Source organism: Corvus brachyrhynchos, unplaced genomic scaffold (assembly GCF_000691975.1).
Source record: "Corvus brachyrhynchos isolate BGI_N302 unplaced genomic scaffold, ASM69197v1 scaffold85, whole genome shotgun sequence".
Classification (NCBI taxonomy): Eukaryota; Metazoa; Chordata; class Aves; order Passeriformes; family Corvidae; genus Corvus; species Corvus brachyrhynchos.
Genome location: NW_008238634.1, coordinates 540954 through 555580, shown reverse-complemented (window position 1 = coordinate 555580; position 14627 = coordinate 540954). Strand labels below are relative to the sequence as shown.

The 14627-nt window shown below is 54.5% G+C and overlaps 1 protein-coding gene across 1 annotated transcript in view; it reads right to left on the bottom strand.

Annotated features, from left to right (window-relative positions):
* Window positions 1-459: 459 nt before the first annotated feature.
* The window catches only part of LOC103617752 (cytochrome P450 26B1), a gene marked incomplete at its 5' end in the record, with an annotated part of 16679 nt that continues 2511 nt past the window's right edge, over window positions 460-14627 (bottom strand). Inside the window, 4 exons of the mRNA XM_017737372.1 lie at window positions 460-1005; window positions 2364-2645; window positions 3816-3971; window positions 4975-5250. Coding sequence (XP_017592861.1) covers window positions 613-1005; window positions 2364-2645; window positions 3816-3971; window positions 4975-5250 — 1107 coding nt within the window. The remainder of the gene's footprint in view (window positions 1006-2363; window positions 2646-3815; window positions 3972-4974; window positions 5251-14627) is intronic.

Sequence of the window (14627 nt, the reverse complement as noted above, 5' to 3'; positions counted from 1 at the left end):
TCTGCCTCACCCGAGGCCTCGGGGATGACTCAGCCCGGACAAGACACCACAGGAGGGGTTTTTGGGAAAGCAAAACGACCCCTCCTCCTCCCCAGCCTGCCCCGGCACCAGCGGGAGAGGGGCTGGGAGTGGGCAGCGTTGTGTCCCCCTGGCCAAGGAAAGGCTCCAACGCCCCGGAACAAACAACACAACCAAACAAATGAAAAAAAAAAAACCAAAATAAAACCTCAAAAACCATAAAAACACTGTTATCACCAGCTAATTTAACACTGTTAAAAAAAAAATAGGTCAGAGGTCACCCCAGAGCTGCCCCGGGACACCAGACCTCAGATCCTCGGCTGATTCCAAAGCCTTTCCCGCAGTCGGGCCTTCTCCTCCTCGCAGCAGAAGTGTTTTATAGATATTTATATATATATATATATATATATATTTATAATATTTAGATACTGTGTACTTCCGGCAGCTTCCCTGCTGGAAAAGCAGTCCCGATCTGGAGGTGAGCGCCGTGGAGAAGCTCCTCATCCCTCTCTCCTCCCCTCCTGTCCATCCCCTCGCCCCCACCCCACCCCTGCGTCCCCCGGCCGCCCGTCCCTGGTGCCACCGGCGCGGGCTTTACACGGTGGCCCCCAGCATGGCATCTGTCCCCGTCAGGATCTCGTTCTGGTTGGAATCCAGTCCGAAGAATTTGACCTTGAGTCCGTCAACCGGGTGGACCACGGGCACCAGGGTGATTTTGGGGAAAGTCCTGGTGGCGAGCTCGAAGCGGCTGGTGCTGGCCAGCTCGATGGCCAGAGCCTTGAGGAAAAGCTTGGCCAGGTGCTTCCCCAGGCAGGTCCGTACGCCTCCTCCGAAGGGGAGGTAGTGGAACCTGCCGTCCTTGTCTTCACTCCGGCCCTGCCCGAAGCGGTCGGGATCGAAGACGTCCACGTCCTTGAAGACGGGAGCAGTGTCGTGGGTGTCCCGGATGCTGTACATCACACTCCAGCCCTTGGGGATTTGGAAACCCTGCGGAGAGGTGGGAAGGGGTGGGGAGAAGAACAGAGTCGGTCAATCCTGCTGGAGAGGGAGAGGGAGCAGGGGAATGAGATAAAGGAATTTTGTTTTCATGGAATTGTGGAATGGTTTGGGTTGGGAGGGACCTTAAACCCATCCTGTCCCACCCCCTGGCATGGGCAGGGACATCTTCCACTATCCCAGTGTGCCCCAAGCCCCATCCAACCTTGGACACTCCAGGGATGTGGCACCCACAATCCCTGGGCAGTTTCTGCCAGGCCTCACCACCCTCGGAGTTTTCCCTGCTTATTCCCATTTCTTTTGGGTTTATCACTTGAGTGTGATGCAGATTCAAAGGAAAAGCAGAGAGCACAGCACAGAGAGATGGGAATCCTGGCTTTACTCCTCCCTCTATCCCAAGGATTCGTGGGATGACCCATCCCTTTATTTGCTTTGTGGTCACTGGCAGGAGCTGCCTACCAGGAACCCCGTGGTGCTGAGCAGGGGAAGCAGCTTCTCCCGTGCTGTGCCATGTCCCACACACCAGCCAGCCCTTCCCAGAGCATCCCAGAGGACCCCACAGCATCCCAGAGCATCCCACACCCTGCTGCCTGTCAGCACCACACACCCAACACCCACGTCAGCGCCCGGGCGATGAGAAGTGGGGTGGATTTATCATCCCCTGAGCACTTTAAAAGGTCTCTGACTCAAACCATTGCATTAGGAGGATTTACAGTGACAAGGCAGCTCCCGAGATTTTGTTTTGCTGGGAGGAAATTCCAGCCATGGCGGTGACTAATCCGCCTGTCATCCGGCCGCCTGGAGATGCCCTTTGCCGTAAACCTTTCCCCTGTCACACCCCAGCTCAGAATTTGGCGTCACTGTCACGAGCTGGCCTTTGAAGCATCACACCCGTCTGCTCTTTGACAGCCCCAGTGCATCCCTTGCTCCACATCCCATCACTCCGCTGCATCCGGAGCAAATCCCATCACCAGAGCCACAGAATTAATTAGGCTGGAAAAGCCTTTGAGATCATCAAGTCCAACCTGTGACCTAACACCAGCTAAGCCACGGCACTGAGTGCCACATCCAGGCTTTGCTCAAGCCCCTCCAGGGACGGTGACTCCACCACCTCCCTGGGCAGCCCATTCCAGCACCCAGCCACTCTTTCTGGGAAGAATTTTTTTCCTAATACCCAGCCTAAACTTCCCCTGGTGCAGCTTAAAGCTGTGTCCCTTTATCCTGTCACTGGTTGCCTGGGAGAAGGACTTCATTAGGCAGGACTTCATTTACCCCCTCGGAGCTCTCCTCTAAGCCAGGCTCAAGCGAGCTTGGCTGTTTTGGGGAGCTCAGGCTGCAGCACTACTCACATCCAACTCGAAGGTCTGCAGCACCGTCCGGTACCCCCCTGAGATGGGGGTGAAGAGCCGGAGCACCTCCTTGATGACACAGTCCAGGTAGTAGAGGCCATTGATGTTGTCCAGGCGCAGGGAGCCCTCGCAGATGCAGCCGTTGTGGAGGATCCCTTTGCTCCGCAGCTCCTCCCGCAGCTTCTCCAGCACCCGCGGGTGTTTGAGGAGCTGCATGATCAGGGAGGTGCTGGCGCTGGCCGTGGTGGCGTAGGCGGCAAAGATGAGCTCCAGGGTGCCGTCCTGGGGGACAGGAGAAGAGCCAGGGTGAGACAAAGGGGTGAGACAGAGAGGGCACCAACCTCAGCACGTCAAGGTGCCATGGGGTGTTTTTCTCCCCAAAACTTTCCATCCTGGCCTTGGGACCGTGGAATGGTTTGGGTTGGGAGAGAACTTAAAGATCATCTTGTTCCAACCCCAAGGACACCTCCCACTATCCCAGGTTGCTCCAAGCCCTGTCCAACCTGGCCTCGGATGCTCCCAGGGATGGGGCAGCCACAATAGCTGCCCAAAAGAGCTGCTCCAAAGATTTAAGCTCCAAAGGGGCCAAGTGACCTGAGGAGGGGTCACATCACAAAGCTGGGAGAGGGAAAACTGGAATGTGACCTACAAAGGGAGATGTTGGAGGAAGATGGATTCTCCCTGGTGATTTCCCAGCAGCCAGGATGGATGAGGGAAATTGGGGCAGAGTTTGTGTCCATTGTAAACAGCCTTGGACACCTCCAGGGGTGGGGCAGCCACAGCTTGGTCACATTTAACTGGAAGGTCACTGCTGGGACAGCCGCCACAGGGAGCTTCCCACAGAGCCTCCGAGGATCAGAGAGGCAGGACAAAAAACCCAGGAGATGGCTCCTGACCTGCCATGACCCAGCTGCAGATAAGAACCTGCTGAAGGGCTCCTGTGCCCTGCAAAGGAGGCACCAGGAAAAGTGGAAGGGTCAAGGGATGAAGCTGATCAAGGTTGAAAGCTTCCGTTGTGACCAGGGAGGTTCATGTCGGCCATCAGGGAAAATTTCTTTCCTGGAAGAGGGGCCAAGCGTTGGAAGAGGCTGCCCAGGACAGCGGTGGAGTCACCATCCCTGAAAGTGTTAATAAAATGAGTGGATGTGGCACTCTGTGGTATGGTTTAGTGGGGATGGAGGTGGGATTTGATGATCTTGGAGGCCTTTTCCAAGCTTAACGATTCCGTGGAATGCTTTGTAGAAAGGGCTGGGCACAATCAGCAAATAGATAAAGCAACTGGTTCGGATCCACCAGACCAGGATCCACCAACACATCGTGGTCCCCCAGCTCTCACCGCTCATCCCAGGTCTGCCCCAGAAATTCCTCCTTGGGCTATCCCACACTTTTTCCTTCAGGAAGGCGCTGCCCTGAGCAGAACAATCACAAGGAGACCCCAGGGAAGAGCTTTACCTTCAGCTCCTGCATGGTCAGCTCCTTGCCGTGCTCCTTCCCACTCTCGATCAGGATGTCCAGGGCGTCGGCGTAGTCCTTGCCCTGCGTGTTCTGCAGCTTCTCCTGGATGGCTTTTTCCAGCCCCTTCTGCAGCGTCTCCCGGGCTCGGATTCCCTGTGGAGCAGGAAGCGGTCAGACCACACCACCAGCAGCACCTTGCCCATCCCAGGAGCTGCAGACGTGCTCAGGACAGGTCCAAGTCATAAAAGCAGAGGCTCAAAGAGGGGTGTGAAGGTGTTGGAGGTGTCCCCTGGGCAGGAGGAGTAAAGCCGGAGTGGGGGAGATCACAGGCAGAGTAATCAACACCTAGGTGTAAATGACGGGTCTGGGCTGGGAGCCCCTGTCCGGCACCGGTTCACAGCCCCTGGCTCCTCCTGGGATGTATGGAAATCCCTGGGAAAATCGGCTCTCAAAGGAAGGCCCATTCATCCCAAAGAATCCTCTTCCCGAGCAATTTGATCACCTGGTCCCAGTAAAGCAATTCCTACGGGAGTGCAGCTGCTCGGGGCTAACCTGCTGCTGGGAATGATTCCGGACTGCGAGGGGATGGAGTCATTCCCATGGGCAAATAACAATAAAAAATAAATCCACAGGGATGTCACAAAACTAAATTTGGGACCCTTGTATTTCTGTTATCAGAATTCCCCACGGGAAAAAAATAGGATTTTATGTCTCTTTTTTGTTATGTTTTCTTTTTGCATCATTCATCAAAAAACCTGGAATACTCCAGGAATTGTAAGGATCTGTCTTAGTACTGGGAATTACAAGGCCCTGTTTTAGTTCTTGGAATTACAAGGACCTGTTTCACTCTGAGGACAAGAGGGAATGAAAAGGAGAAGGGTCCCACGAACTAAAAAAACAAAGGAAAATTGCCGAGCGAGGAAAAATATGAATTCAATTTGGGAAGTCCTAACTATTTTCTGTTATCAAACCACTCTAATCACCAAGGAATGGATCTTCCTCTGTGCTCTCCGCTAAATCGGGAATAGTGGCCCAAAATGGGCTCCTTGAGGTCAGAGGATGAGAAATCCCCCTGAGAACCGGGAAAGGTGTGGAATAATCGCTGCCCGTTAATGAATAGGTGCTATCAGGGTGGAGAACCCAACCCAGATCTCACCCTCCTGTAGCCGCTGAAGGGCAGATCCATGGGCAAGGAGAAGACGTTCTCCACGAACTGCTGGTAGACCTCGAAGAGCCGGCCGAGCTCCTCGTCCGGGATGCGGAATCCCAGCAGGACGCGGATGGCCATGCGGAACGTGAGCTTCTGCGTCTCGTGGTACACGTTGATGGACTCGGGGTTGCTGCTCCAGGCCCGAAGGGTGTCCTTGATCACCAGCTGGATCTTGGGGAGATAACTCTCCAGAGCCTCATGGCTGAAAATCTTGGAGAAAACCTACAAAAGACAACAAGGAGAGGTTTCTCCACGGCCCCAACACCCTTGGCCTTCTCCAAGGTCATCATCACGTGTCCTACACGGAGTTGTCACCATTCCAAACTCTTCATCCAGAATCACCAATTCCTAAAAAAGCTGCCAGAGACATCAGCTCCTCCCGAGATTCCCACCACGACCATCGCAAGTGACGGGGAATAACGGAGCAAAGCAGGGATGGGAGGAATTCCTCCATCCCGTGTGTGGCAGGAGGGACAGAGCCAGCTTTCCGTGTCTGACAGATCCCAGTTATGTTCATCCCAAGGTCTGGATGTTAATAACACACCTTTTCCACAGGGATCCTCCAGTGTCCAACGTGGGTGCACAGGCAAACACAATGGGAAAGCACAACTCTCCCAGCGGGAAGAACTGACAATTCCTCCCACCTCTCCACCACCTTTTTTTTTTTTGTAAATGCATGTAAAATGAAGCAAAATAGTTATTTTGGAGCCTTTAGGATCTGTGTGGAACCTGGCTGAACTCCGACAGGGGTTCAAGTGGGGAAGAGCCTCTGCACGTACGCAGAGGCCACGATCGCCCTCGGCTCATTTCCTTGGGAAACCAGGAAAAAAAAAATTCCTGATGTCAGCAGCCAGCATTAATTTAAGCTCTGCGAGTAAACAGTGAGCAGGACTGGGCCTCCCCAGGTCCCCCACGCTAACGGCTCCTTACTCCAATTTTTTTCCTCCAATTTGGGCCCGGGCCCGCGCGAGGAGCTCAGCAATGCCAGGAATGTCCCTTCTCGGCACAGCAGCGCTTTCATTCGGCGTTCCCGCCGCATCCCTCCCCGAAAAAGGGGGGAAAGTGCTGTTTGTTTATTTTTTATTAACCTACACACACGCATGGGGCAGGACGCACACGCACCGCAGGCCTCCAGGAAAATCCAATTAAAGCAGGATTCCAAGGAGGGAGCTGCGCGCCGGAGCCTCCACCGGTGGCCGCTTCCCGGCGGGAATGGAGGCGAGGTGGGGGGGCTGCCAAGCTATCAACCCACCGAGAGGAGCGAAATCAAAGCCGCCCCCTCTTTTCCATGAGCGCCGGGCTCGCCGGAGCTGTAAATGTGAGAATTTCCTCCGCAGTCAGCACTCCAAGGGAAAGGTAATATTTTCCTGGCTGTGACCCCTCATTGCTAATGCCCGGCGTTCCCTGGGAGTTTGTTTGGTGAAAAAACACCTCTGTCCCCTCGCAGCTCCGGGCAGGAGGCTCCGGAGGCTCCACAAGAGCCGCTTCACAATGCCCTGGGTTGAGCCCCGAGTTAAACTCGGCACACGGCGGGCACAGCGCGGAGCTCCGCATAGAAATCCTGGGATGGGAGGATGGATAGGGAAGAAAATCCAAGCGGATCGGCCTGGAGACAAGGAGCCATCCCTGGATGGCCGCACGGAGCCGAAGCATGAATGAATGAGAGGAGGAATCAATGAATGAATGAATGAACAGCAGGGAGCGAGAGCACGGCGAGGGCGCGGGACGGGGCGGCTGCGGCCGCCTCCTGCCTGCATCCAGAGCGGCTTGGGAGCCTGGAAAGGCTGCGATGTTCAGGCATTTTCTGCTGGAAAAAGCAGCTGCTCGGGCAAGAGAAGCTGGAGGGGGTAAAGCTGAGACACTCGGCTGCGTGGGGAAGGTGGGAAGGGAGGGGGAAAGGGTTGGTTCCCTGGTCCGTGAGCAGGACACTGAAGCTCGATGCAGAGCCGGCATCCCTGAGCTGTTCCACAGGGATGGGACAAGACCACCTGGGTGGGGCCGGCAACGGTACCCCACCGTCTCCCCATCCAGCTCTCATCTGCCCTTCATCCACGCTGAGGAGCTTGGAGTAAGGACAGAGGCTCCCAGTGAATGGCCCCCAACACTTCCCATGCCTCAGTTTCCCCAGCTGGAAGCAGGGCCAACGAGGGGACAACCTCTGCTTTAGGAGCACCGGGTCTACATCCCTGCTTGGAGCCACCATCCCACTGGAGGTGGCCCTTGGGGCTCCTGGCCTCATCCTTCCCCGGCATCTCCCATGGGAGAAGCACTCAGGGAGCCCCTGCTCCCTGAAAAAAGGACGCAGTCCCAGATGTGCCTCTGGTCCCAAAACTGCTGCTGTGGTGGAGAGGGCTGGATCCACAGCCCTGGATCAAGGCCGGCTCCCAAGAGGGAACATCGTGTCCCAAGGATCGATGTGAACAGATAGGAGGACCCTTGGGAAGAGAAGACCAAACCCCTACGGGGTCAACAGAGTCCTGCCCAGCCTGACGAAGGGGAGCAGTAAGCACTGGGGGGTGAGGGGGATTTTTTTCTTTCCCTGCAGTTTTTGGAGCTCTCCTTGTGCCAGGAGGCTCCTCCAGCTGGCTGCTCCCTGGAGCTCCCAACCACGTCCCGAGCCCCGGCCACGCTGCTCCGTCCCGGCCGCCGCCGCCGCCGCGCTCACACCGCCTAATCCCACATGTCAGCAGATCCTTCCCCGGCCAGACACAAGTCTGGATCCCCTTCCAGTCACCTCCAGTTCAACCCTGCATCTTTCCAGTTGATTAAAAAGGAGGAGAAGGCAGCCAACTTTCCCCGACAAACCCCAGCGCGTTCCTAGCCTAAAATTCCTGCGCCCTCTAGTGAAGTCGAGCCGAGCGGCTCAGCTGCTCCAGGAGCGAATCCAGGCAAAGCCAAGGAGAATCAGGGCAAAAAAAAGTTGTTCCAGAGCTGCCAAGAGGCAAAATCATCTCTAAGCTCAGCTTTGTTAACCCTGAGATGGCACAGCCCGGCTGTGGTGGCACCCGGCCACAAGGGCTCACAGCAGTGCCAGGACTTTTGGGGATGCTGGGAAGAGCCCCCAGTTTTTCCAGGTTGGGATATGTCCCAAAAGAGCCAAATCTGGGGATTTGCTCCATCCGAGGGCGTTCACTGGCACCACACACCCGCACCGAAGGAGACCCCACCATGCAGCGAGCCTGGCTGGAACCTTCCCGTTCCGCCTCGCATGGAAAAAGGATATTTAAGGATTTATGGTTTTCCAAAGGCAGAAAATGTCTTCCCAGTGCCTCAGCTCCAGCTCCATGTGACAGCAAAGTGCCCCCAGTCCCAGCTGGAGAATGCCCCAGCCCCATCCTTAAACCTTGGCCAAGAGGAGAGGGAATTTGAGGGAATTCTCTGAGCTCCAACAGTGATCCCATGCATGGTTGGGGTGGGAGGGATGATGTTTTCCATGTTCCCCTTCCCACTCCAAGCACCAGCACCCATCTCTGCCTTTTGCCAGCCATGATTTGCAGAGCCCATCCTCCCAAAAGAAGGAACAGAGCTTTCCGTTCCTCCCCTCCGGGAGGAAAACTTAAATTTTGGGATCAGCCACCTGCACCCCATCCAGCCCAGAGCTGCTGGCCCAACCAAAGCAAGGCAGGAAGAGCCTGGAAATGTTTTCAGGAACTAATCTGGCACCTGCCAGAGGTTTGGCTGACAGGATATGTCGGGAAGCATCCAAAGCAACATCTCAACCTGGATTCGCCCTAATTCTTCCCACATTTCCAAAGACCAGGCTGTGTTTGTCCCAGCCCTGTCCTCCCACCACATTACCCTGGATGTCTGCCCCTCTCCAGAGCCCATCCCCATGCTCCAGCAGCCTTGTAAACCAGGATGTTTTTGGAGCAGGTTCACGGACAAGAGGCCGTCCTGGTACTGGGAGCGTGAACAGAGGGAAAACACAGCAAAAAGTCTGGGAAGGCACCACAAAAAGGAGAGAAAATTCCACAAAATCCCGCTCCTGCCTGGGCACTCTGAGGTCTGTTTATAAAAGGTCCGGCCTTTGCTCACAGCAAAGAACCGATTCCCTTTCTCCACTTTTTTCTCTGGGAAATGGAGCACATGGAAGGCTCCGTCCTGGAGGAATCCAGGCCCTCGTGGATGCTCCAGCCTCCAAAGGGAGTCTGGGAACAGTAGCTGGAGCCTCCAGGCTGAAAGGAATGGTGTGCCTTTGCCAAATGATTCTCAAAAAAATCTGCTGGAAAAAAAATACAAGGATCGTTTCGGATCCTTGGGCCATGCCAGGATGCACCTTTGAGGGTTGTCCCTACCCCTGAATTTTCCATGTTTAAAAAAAACCGGATTGTGAGAAACTCCAGCATTTCCAGTCAAGTTCAGAATAAAATTAAGCCCAAGATCTGCATTTCCCCACAACTCAAAAATCTCCATGTCCAAGAATCTTCCCTACAAATCCCCCACATGGCATGGGAGGCTCTCGATCCCAAACCCTTTAAGGCTTTAATTTCAATCCCAAACCCCTTAAAGCTACTTTCAATCCCAAATCCTTTAAGGCTGAGAGGTTAAAGGGGGTGTAGGGGAAAGCCAGGACCGAGCAGGATCTGCCTCAGCGCTCCCTCTGCAAAACTGCCTCGGTCTCCAGAAAATTCCATCCCCAGCAAAATCCCATCCAGCAGTTTTGGATTCTCAGCCCAATTTCTGGGGACACCAAAAGGCACCGGGGTTCATCAGCTCTGGAGTGCTGCTCCAAGTGTCCTCTCCCTATTTCCTCACAGAGAACGAGGAGAATAAAATTCACCTTGCTCTCCTCAAGGAGGGAGGAAGATCCCACATCCATGGGTGTCATGGCAAAGAAATGGGAGCTGTGTCCGGAGAAAAGGGATCAGAAAGGTGGGATCAGTTGGCCAAGATCCAGCTGGGATGCCTGTGGATGGAGTCTTTGGCTGGAGCCGTGGGGAAAGAGAATCCCGCAAACCCGCCGGGCATGGTCGGAGCTCGCATTCCTCAGAGAATCATGGAATGGTTTGGGTTGGAAGAGACTTTAAAGACCATCTAATTCCAACCCCTGGGATGGGCTATCCCAGCTGGTGATGGAGCACACAGCAAATCCCACAACGGTGGTGTGGACACAGGAGTTTCCCTGGAGACAAAGAGGAGGAGAGCGGCTTTCCCAGGTAGCCAAAGGAAGCTGGAAATATGAGAAAATTCCCATTTTTTACTGACCAGATGCATTTTCCTGGAGCACGGAGAGAGGACAAAAGGGAAGGATCGCTATGGATTTAAGTAACAGAGACAGGTCTCTCCTACAGACAAAGCCAGATTTAAAAAGAAACCAGTCCTCGGTCCTGCCAAGAATTCCAGAAACTGGGAACAGAGCAGAGCAAGAGGTGGCCACACTCAGGAGGCGATGGGTGGGAAATTCCCAATCCATGGTGCAGCCGCTTCATCCCGAAGGAATAAAAACACCTTCCGGAGCATGCACGGTCCTGTGGCAGGAATCGGGAAAAAGGCTTGGAAAAGGGATTCCTCCAAGGAAATCCTGAGGATTGCAAGAGCTCTGCGGGATGAGCAAACACCTGAGGAGCTCCTGCAGACCAGGTGAGGATTAGAGCTCCTCCAGGGAAGAGGTGACAAGGGCTGGGATGACCCCACAGGGTGATCCCAGCTTAAGGCCCCCCCTCAAGGAGAAGGAAGCTGAAGAACCGGCAGCTGAGAGGGATTTCATGGAAGGAATTCCCGCTGGGAAGTGATGGAGAGCTCCATTGTCACCAGAGGGATAAGTGGGATGCTACAAACCCCAGCTGAGGAGGTTCCTTGGGCTGCTCAGAGGGATGGAGATGGATGGATGGATGGATGGATGGAAAAAACAAAGGAACCATGGTGGAGGACGGATCCTGACTCCCTGACATCCCTGGGATTTGCTTCCCGTCCCTTTGGAAGTAGAGCCTGGCTTGCAGATCCACCCAGCCCAGAGCGCTGCTGCCCAAGGAAGGGCTTCACCTTCTCTGTGCCTCCCAGGACACCCAAAAACTCCCACCCTGGATGGCACGGGAAGGAGGAAAATCCAACTTTAGGGATGTTCAGCTCCCAGGGTATCCCACAGCCACAATCCCGCTCCGCCAGCAGAGCGGGCTCGGAGCTCGTGGGAATTTTGGGGTGGAAGGCGCTGTGAAATTCCACCAAATTTGTATTTTAGCCAGGAGCTCCTCCACTTGGCTTTTTTTTTAATCCCTTGGAATTACTCTGGATTTACAGCCCTGGAGATGACAGCACTGCTTGGTCTAAAGTTAAGGAGCCAACCCAGCCCAGGAATTCTCTCCCCAGACTGGGAACAGAAGCCCTCCTCCATCCATGGAAGCTTTTCCCTGCTCCAGAGGCTTTTGCCCATGGATTAAGGCTGCCAGGGCACGGAGAAGGGGCCGGATGTGATGGCAGCTGGAATCCAGCCTGTTTTGGGAGCGGGCTCGGATGGATTGGGATGGTTTCTTTTCCACCGTGGGATTTACGAGGCACACGGAGTAGGTCAGACGGACACGAAGAAAAATATCCTAAAAACCCTAAAAAAACCCCCTCTTAACAACCTGGGCTTTTTGTAGGAAAGGTCCACTCCTGCCACCTCCCATCCCTCCTTCCTCCTCCAGCCCTCTCCCCCATCCCAATCCCAATCCTTCCCTCCCCCCAGCCGAGCCCACAGCAGCTGGTTTATATTTGGCTGTAAATTTATGGCCCCTTTTGTGTTCTTAATCCCCCCGCAAACGATATGAAAGCCTCGGACCTTTCCACTCGGTGCTAATGAGCTCAACACTTGCGTGCCTCGGAGGCAGAGCATTAATTGCGGTGTGTTAATGAGCGATGGAGCTTTGGACACTGAGACAAACCAGGGCCGTTCCTCCCGCCTGGAATCTCTGGGTGTCTCCCCAGCAATCCCATGGATTGCTCTTATTTTATTCCTTCTTTGCCTTTTTTTTTTTTTTTTTGAGCCGGCTGTGCCTATTTTGGGATGGCTCCGCAGGAACACAGGTCTGGAGCTCTCCTGCGCCAAGCTGGATGATGCCAAGGAAAGTCTGAGTCCCACCTTTCCCCTGCGGATCCTGCGCCGGGAATCTCCTTCCTGGCCCCGGGCTCTGCTCAGACTTGACCTAAACCCTAAAGGCCGTGTCCTGGTCGTTTCCAATTCCCATTTCCTTCTCCACCAGGATCCCTTGCAGGCACAGGAATGCTGAATTCCAGCTTCCCGCTGGAATTAGATCCCATAAAAGCAGAGCCTGCAGTATCCCTGAGATCAGCTTTGTTTTGCCCTCATTACAGCTCCTTTCACCCCGGAACCAACACTCCCAAAATCTGGCGTTTCATGGGTGGAAATGGGAATTGAAGAGGTTGACAAGGACAAGATGGGATCAGGTGGGACAAGGATGGAGGGAAGAGCCAGGCTGGGACAGGGAATGGCAGAGGTGGCACCGCTGGGTGGCCAAAACAAGAGCAGGATGGGGTGACCAGCGGAGCACGGAGCAGGAGCCAGGAATGATCCCATCACCCCTTCCAAGGGAGTTCCAGCAGGAGAGCAGGAGCTCCAATCCCAAGGGATGACGTTCGTCCCTCATGGGGTGGGCAGAGACCGGGATCTGCCACCAAAACCCCGGAGCAAAGACCCTGCTCAGCCAGAGGTGGGAGCAACGGGGTCACTCCTGTGAGGAACCTGCAGGCGATTCCAGATGAAAATTCCACTGTGGAGCTCCGACTCCAGCAGGGGTGGCCCAGCTCCTTCTCCAACATCAGGAGCAGCGGGAGCAGCCTGGCCAGGATAACTGTCCCAGGAGGGCAGGAGAGGAGTTTGGAGTTGCTTTTGTTTATTCCTTGTAAACTGCTCTGATCTCCCAGCTCCACCTGAGGTCGAGGCCGGAGCCATCGAATACAACGGCAGTGAAGCCGTTCCCTGCCGCAGGAATTCCCTGTTCCCAGCCGTCCATCCTGCCCCACATCCCTGCTCCAGGCTGACTCCGTTCCCTCATTCCCTCTCTAATGACCGGAGAGTTCATTTCCCAAAACAGGGAGGTTTTCCTCAATTTATAGGAATTTTCAATGCCCGTGACATCTGCAGTGAAGCCGTTCCCTGCCGCAGGAATTCCCTGTTCCCAGCCTTCCGTCCTGCCCCACATCCCTGCTCCAGGCTGACTCCAAACCCTCTCTAGTGACTGGAGAGTTCATTTCCCAAAACAGGGAGGTTTCCTCCAATTTGTAGGAATTTTGACAACCTCCTGGAGGGGAATTTGATAAATTTGGGATGGGAAAGCAGAGAGCTTCCACAGGGTTAGGATTGGGGTTTGCTCCTCCTGAGCACCTCCTGCATCCCAGAACCCTTTTCCAACAGGATCAACCCTTCTGGCTATTCTTTATGGAACAGGTCAGTGAATCCATAAAGATCCCCAAAAACAGCTGGGACGGGGAAACAGGAAAGAGAGAAGAGCTCCAACATCTAAATCATCCCAGCTATCCCTGATCCCATCCAAGCGTCCTCCAGCGGATCCAGCGGCAGGAGCCGCAATTTGCTGATCCTGGAGTTCCACCGAGGAGCTAAAATTCCTTGGAAAGCTCCACCGAGCAGCTGATTCCTGGCAAGATCCCAGAACCCTCCTGCAAGAACATGTTGGGTTTGGAGCTCATCTTCACATCCCGGTGACAATCTGGAGACCACGGATCGTCTGCCAGGGAATGCTGGAAGAGGAGCTGCCGGTGCTGCTGGAAATAAAATGCAGCTCCACGGGGTTTTGGGGAAGATAAGAGGGATTTATGGCCACGGACAAGAGCTGGAGGTGATCCCAAATGGTTGGGAGGGCAGCAGAGGTGGGTTCCACGCTCCGCTTTTCCCCATTTTGGCCAAAATCCTGTGCCAGCTGAGGAATTCCACCTCAATTTCTGGCAAGGTCAGGGAATTAAAAAGGAACAAGTGAAGGCTCGAGCTCAGAGATGAGGCAAAACCCGGAATTTAAGAGGGGGACTGAACACCAGGAAACCCCACAGTGCTTTAAACTGGATCAACATCCACCAAAAAGATTTCCCGGGAAATCCTCTCCTCCTGGAGCTTCCAAACCTTTCAATCAATCTCTCAAGGGCAGCGTCCTCGCTGTGGGAACTGGGGAGTTCTGGGGAAAATTCTGCCTTTGCCAAGCTCTTTGCTTGGACCCCTGGTGGGTCAAGAGGACAACTCGGGCTAGGTTTGAGATTTAAGCTCGTCCTAGGTCCAAACCCTTTCTCCTGAGAGCGCTCAGAGTTTCGGGGCGGGGAAGAGCTGAAAGTCGAAGGCGCTGAAGAACAAAAGCTCGGTGTTAACGAGCTCCGAAGAGGCCGCACCTGATGGGAAAAGCTTTAATCTGATCATCGGAATCTTGATAAGAGCGGAATGATCGATTTTCGCCCCATTAGAGGCAGGCTCGGCTTATCTCTGTGTGCGGCTCCGGGATGGGTTTTTTAGGGAGGATTCAGGGCAGCCCAGGGTGGGTGAGGCAGGGAAAGCAGCAATTAGCAGGAGATGGGGTGAAGAAATCAGGATAAACTCCTGAATTCCAGGAATGAGCCCCCTCTGTGCCCAATCTCGAGCCGATGAAAGAGAAAGATTCAAA